The sequence below is a fragment of the Solanum verrucosum genome, unplaced genomic scaffold (genome assembly GCF_900185275.1).
Source record: "Solanum verrucosum unplaced genomic scaffold, falcon-dt-bn FXZP01000204.1, whole genome shotgun sequence".
In the NCBI taxonomy this organism is placed as follows: Eukaryota; Viridiplantae; Streptophyta; class Magnoliopsida; order Solanales; family Solanaceae; genus Solanum; species Solanum verrucosum.
The window spans coordinates 480,609-487,041 of NW_026020757.1; the positions used below are offsets into that span (position 1 = coordinate 480,609).

A 6,433-nucleotide genomic window follows, 5' to 3' on the forward strand; every position below is an offset into this window, starting at 1 on the left:
GGGGTGCTGTGATGTGTGCCAGCGGCAAAGAGCCATCTCTCAGTGCCATGAGTTACCCATTATACCTATTCTAGAGGTGGAGCTATTTTATGTGTGGGGAATCGACTTAATGGGCCCACTTGTAAGCTTCTATGTGCAGAAATACAAACTGGTTGTAGTGGACTATGTGTCCAAATGGGTTGAGGCAGTTGCTTTGCCTAAGAATGATTGTAAGAGTGTTGCTGGTTTTTTGAAGAAGAATATCTTCTCAAAGTTCGGCACACCTAGAGCTATCATTAGTGATGGTGGTTCTCATTTCTGCAATAAGGTGTTCAGCTCTCTTTTTGCAAAATATGGTGTTAAGCAACACAAGGTAGCAATACCTTATAACCCACACACTAGTGGCCAAGTGGAGATCGCCAACAGAGAAATTAAAGCAATTCTGGCTAAAACGGTGAATGCTAACAGGACAGATTGGGCATAGAAGTTGATGATGCCCTATGTGCATATCAGAAAGCTTTCAAGATGCCTATAGGTAAGTCCCCATATCAATTGGTATTTTGAAAGGCATGTCATTTGCCGGTTGTGCTTGAGTACAAAGCACTCTGGGCTTTGAAGAAGCTGAACCTTAGTTGAAGCGAAACTACAAACATGAGGTTGGATCAGATCAATCAGATGGATGAGTTCTATTTGAGGGCCTATGAGAGGTCTGCACTGTATAAGGAGAGGATGAAACTATACCATGACAAACATATTGAGAAAAAAAGCTTTAATCCTGGTGATTTGATGTTACTTTTCAACTCCAGACTTCGTTTGTTTCTGGGAAAGTTGAGATCCAAATGGTCTGGACCTTTTAAGGTAACGCAGGTGTTTCAGTCGGGTGCTATTGAGCTGGAAAATGATAAGGGCGAGAGGTTCAAAGCCAATGGCCAGCGAATCAAGGCATACTTGGGTGTTCTAGAGGATGTGAAGATTGTGGAGGAATGTAAACTTGAGGAAGTCTGAGTAATCAAGTAACCTATGTCGCATCGCGACGTTAAATTGTGCGCTGCTTGGGAGGTAACCCAAATGTAATTGTATTAGGTATTTTTCTTTTTCCTTATGTTTATAGTCACTATGTGTTGATATGTGCAGGAGAAAATGGGTTAAGAATTTTAGGACCAAGGTGCAGACTGCTCTTCACGAGCAGCTACACGGACCGTGGTGCCCTTCCCGGGCAACTTCACGGTCCATCAAGCTTAGCACCAACTTAAAAGAGCTACTGGAATTTGCAAGAAAAAGGTTCATGGAAGGGTTCACGGTCCGTCATGATTTGTATGGACCGTCTAACTTCTCATGAACCACAAATAAGTATTCTGCTCCCAAGTTAGTTACATGGACCACTATACGAACTGTGGTGACCTTCACGGTCCGTTATCCACAACCCTGTCCTACCAATACCCGACCCGACCCGCGATGGTACCAAAATTAAAAGAATGGTTTATATAATTTCTTAAGCGCCAAAGGTCGGGGTTCTTCCTCTTCGTCTATTCCATAACGGTTCTTAAAAGTTTTGAAACAGTTCTCATCATCCATAAATCCTATATTCGTCAAATATTCCAAGCCTTAAACCTAAGTTGTCAAGAACCTCAAGTAGCAATCACTGATTCACCCTTCTGCGCGAATTTTGTTTCTGAACTTCAAGTAAGTTCTTTCATCACTTTCCATAAGGTTGATCTTGTATAATAGTGAGTTGATTTACTTCGATTTAGTCGAGTTTAGTATAAGTATGTGACGAGTTACTTGGATTGGTCCTGACTTGTTCTGGGTTAAGTTGAATTGGGTATTGTTGATTGTTCTAGTGTATAGATATGATGAGGAAATCTATCTATTGCATGGATATGGTTTTTGATTGGCTTTGTGTGTGTTGAAATTCAATGATAGTAATAGCCTCACTGTGATCTTTTGTGAAAATGGGAATACCTACTTGTTTAGGATCAGTTGAACTGATTGTTTTCTTATGTGGCGATGATAACAGTAGGTTGAAATTATTTTGGTTTGGGATCTAATGTGTTAGTTGAACTTGCTTAGAAAAGTGATGATGAGTGTACATGTGTTGGTTGTGTTCCTTTGTAATAATGGGAGTTTGGCACTGTAATTTTGCAATTTAGTTAATGAGGGATAAAGAAGACTAAAGAAATAGCCAAGTGTAAGACCACGATAGGTTTTACGGACCGTGGAAGCTACTACGAGCCGTGAACCCAATCGTGGACCACACTTGAATTCCTTCTAAACATTAGGTAAGTTCATGACTTGTATCCCGGACCATGGTTCAACCCACGGGCCGTGTAACCGTCCGTGAACATTACTTGGTCAGCCTCTTGCTGCACACTGAGTCTGTATTAACTCCACGAGGGATTTAATAGACCATGGTTCCTACCACGGCTTGTGACAGCTCCCGTAGAGTTTACTTGGGTTGTAAAAATTAAATTTTTTCTGTACTTTTATTTCTATAATTTTTTTATTCCGTGGCCCTTCCCAATGATTGATTGGGTGACGGGATTCTTAAGGCAGGGCGTCACGAGGTAATTACACTGGGGAAGTCTGAGTACTCGATATTTTGTCATTTTATTGAGTTTTGTACTAATAATTCTTGTGTTTCTCAGGTACTATGCCTCCCCGACGAAAGAATGTAACCAAACATGCCCCCATCACTGCTTCTCAATCAGAAAGTCACAATGACTCGGAGTCCAGTAGTTTTGAGGTGCAAATAAATGTCACACCTGAAGATCACTTACCTCGGGCTACTAGAGCATAGACCAAGAAAGTAATTATCTAGGACACTCCTCCCCAGTTTGAAGAGGGAGGAAGCCATTCCGATAGCATTAAAGCATTGGGTAGTGAATCTAATGTTGGTTCAGGTAGACAGTCTGGTGATAATTCGGGGGGGCTGTGCAGAGTCTGAAAACGTCTATCAGGAACATACAAACACCTCTCCACCTGTGGAAAATTAAGGAGCTGAAACTAGGGTACGAGAGGAGGGAGATTTTATAGATGGGGATGTAGAGATCAACGATGATGATACCATGGTGATGTATGTGAACATCCATGAACCTGATCCTGCAGTGAGACCGCAACTGATTGTCTATTATCGATCCATGTGGATTGTGAACCGGTCCGAATAATTCTTCAACAAGAGTATTGTGACCAAGAATGGCATTTTCAAGAGGTGCACAATCATGCCTGAGACTAGAGTGGTGGTAGCTGATATCAAGGTGTTCCCCAATATTTATTGGACATTTCAGTTCCATCAGTTCGACTGGATGGACAATGCACCTGGAGAATACTCTAGCCACTCGGCCATAGAGTGTTATTCATCTTATGCAGCTACACTGACGAAGTTTGTTGCAGAAACAGAGACTACAAAATGTGGACAGAGAGACATTGCCATTACCTGAGGTCCACTCAACTCAATCATAGTTTAGGCCAAACTGATAGAAATCTCTGAGGCCACTATAAACAGGATGTTGCATGGCCCAGAATACACTGCACCAGCTTCAGTTGGCCTCTTTGAAGGCAAACATCATGAGGTCACCAATGATACTACGATGGAGGATCAAAATTCTCGAGAGAGGGTTTTGTGATGGATTGCGAAGCAAATTGCTGTAGATGGGGAGAATCCAGGTTGGGTCATAACAACTCCAACACTCATTACTAAAGCTTTACTATTATTTCCAGCGAAGGTTTGGTGGGCTTTCATTCGAGTACAATTGCGACCGACAACTAATGATAACACTTTGTCCCCTTCCCTGTCTTCGTTGGTAGCGTGTCTTATGGTTGGTTACCCAGTAAATGTAGGGCGAATTATAGAGACCGAGATGAGAGACAGGGCATTAAATGAGAGAGTCAAACTTCCATTTCCCTATCTGATAGGGAAATTATGTAGACAAGCGAACATTCCTCCAAACAAGGTAGTTGACAGATGGGGTGAAGCATTCAGACTCAACCAAGTTTCTAAGATCAAAGATGTCACGAACCATCTCTTTGGTGCGAAATATGCAGCTGTAGGTACCTTGGTTGTTGTCCCTCACATACCAATTGACATCCCACATGTAGATAGAGGTCCAGAATAGGGAGAGTCATCATAGCCTTCCACAGAGGCACCGCCACCTCCAGCTTCAGCCTCCCAGGCTCTAGGTACCTTTGCCACTATTCCTATGCTCTTTCTTTAGAAATTGGTTGCAGATCAATGCCAAACCAAGACATTGGTAGACCAGATTGGAATCCGGATGCCTCAGCCAATAGAGACAAAGGTGTTAGCTGTGAAAAAAAAGATCAAAGATGAGATGCGAAATGAGTTGGCTTTCTTAAAATACAGAATGGATTGTTTGGAGAACCTTGTCCAAGATCGATGCCGGGTCGCCAGGTCAGTAGATACTGAAGAGTTCAAATCACAGTTTGCCGAGATGAGAACTCAGGTTGCCAAACTGGATAAAAAGCCAGTACAGTTACCCACTCAATTATGCCAGATTATTTAATGCAAATACTAAATCAGGCACCCTCCACTTAATCAATTGATGATCTCTAGGGTAAACTACCTAAGATTAATTCGGGAAAGAGGAAACACAAAGCTAGAGAATCTAATGAGGAGCTGCCTCCTGACCTGTCTAAAGAGGAAAAAAGATAACACAAGAAAGCTCACAGCGCATAAAAGAGGAAAGATCAATAAAAAGAATCCGTTGAGCAACAACGGAGAGATGCAATGTTAGCTGGACCTTCTGGTAGTGAAGCACTTTCCCCGATGAGTGGTAGCCAACCTGCTCATGTGTTGAGTTTTGAGAGTGCACCTGGTGATAAGGGTGTCGATGCTGAGATGACTATCGGCGCCTAGGGCGCCGTAGGTATGACCCCTCCTCACATCCGTGTTTGGCTTTCTTTATTGACTTTGAGGGCAAAATCCTTTTTTTTTGGGAGGGGTGGTGAGCAACCTGCCATTCTAAGCTGTTAGAATGAATGTAGTTTGACTCTATGTAACTATGAAAACTGGTCTTCTATGTGTGTTTGTGTGTTGAGTTGTGCATCAATTACTCTATGTGTAAAGATTACCTTGATCTGAAGTTTGACTATTAGGATGTTTAGATGACATCTTAGATATTTACATGTTAAGCATTGCCAGCCTGCTCAATAAATTGGTGAACAAGAAACTGGATATTGTAGTCCTGTGTCATATGTGTTTGAAAGTTTTGTTTGAAGTCTAACACTAGGAGCAGAAACTAGAACTTGCCCAAGTAGTCTTTCTTAAGTCTGAGAATAACTGGATATGAAAGGATCACTAGGCCATTTCTATAAGTTAGTAAAAAGCCAAAAATGAAACTACCAAATAAAAATCTTACCACTTGAACCTGATTTGAGCCTAAAAGTCAGTTTATGTTCTTTTCCAGTAAGAGTATTATATCCTTTGGTTTCTGAAGATACGATATCACAACTCAGGCAAAAAGTCTAAGTTGAGGGTTATTGCAACCCGAGCAGAAAGAAGAAGTGCAAAAGAAGGTTCAACCAGTGAGCTAAGTGCATACAAAAATTGCATATAAAAAAAAGAAGTGTGAAGAAAAGAAAAGAAAAAGAAAATAATGGCTGTTGAGATGTGCTGAAATGAAGTAAAATAGTGAATTGCTCAGAAAAGATTTGTGTGCAAACTAAACTTTGGAAAACCAAGGGACTAGTCACTCACAAATCCAAATATCCATTCCCTAGCCTGAGAGTATGTTACAAGCCAATAAAGTCCTACAATGATCCTATTCCGGGTGTTTGAAATATAGAACGTAAAAAGCAAGGGAAAGCCTATGGTAGTTTGTTGTTAGTGTTAGAAGTTCTTTGAGAGTATGAGCGTAGTACTTAGTCCTAATTATCATGAGTAAGGGACTTCTTTGGTGTGAGGACACAGTGATTGCATTTGAGAGTAATTATCATGAGTAAGGAACTTCTTTGGTGTGAGGACACAACTGATAATTCACAGGCATAATCATGACTGACTGTTAAGTAATGAGATGTCATAGATTGATCCTCACATGTTAGATTCATGGTTTTTTATACAAATTGTGTTTGAGATGGCTGTTGTGTGATTTCAGAAGTGTTTGAGTAATCTGAGGATGAATGTATTGTTTTCTCATCACTTGAGGACAAGTAATGGTTCTGAGTTGAGGGTGTTGATGTGCCGCAAAATCGTGAGACATTTGATGCTTGAAAACTAACGAATAATACTAGAATTGAGTGTGTTTTTGTATGATTTGATGTGTTTGTTGAATGTGTAGACAAAGTCTTGCTTGTTTGGAAAAATGGAGAAAGAAGCAGAAGTTGATGGTGATCAAGTGAAGACCACGAGAACGAAAATGGGTCATAGTCCTTATCATGAACCATGATGCAACTCGTGAACCATTTCCAGTATGAAGGCTTAGAGGAGTTGAAATTAGGTTGG

At 41.0% G+C, this 6,433-nt stretch overlaps 1 protein-coding gene across 1 annotated transcript; it reads left to right on the forward strand.

The window, feature by feature from the left end:
• The first annotated feature begins 630 nt into the window (after positions 1 to 630).
• LOC125812769 (uncharacterized) lies at positions 631 to 2,776 on the forward strand. Its single transcript, XM_049492242.1, has 2 exons — positions 631 to 964; positions 2,625 to 2,776. Exons 1-2 carry the CDS (start codon positions 631 to 633, stop codon positions 2,774 to 2,776), a joined length of 486 nt encoding a protein of 161 aa, XP_049348199.1.
• Positions 2,777 to 6,433: the final 3,657 nt, after the last annotated feature.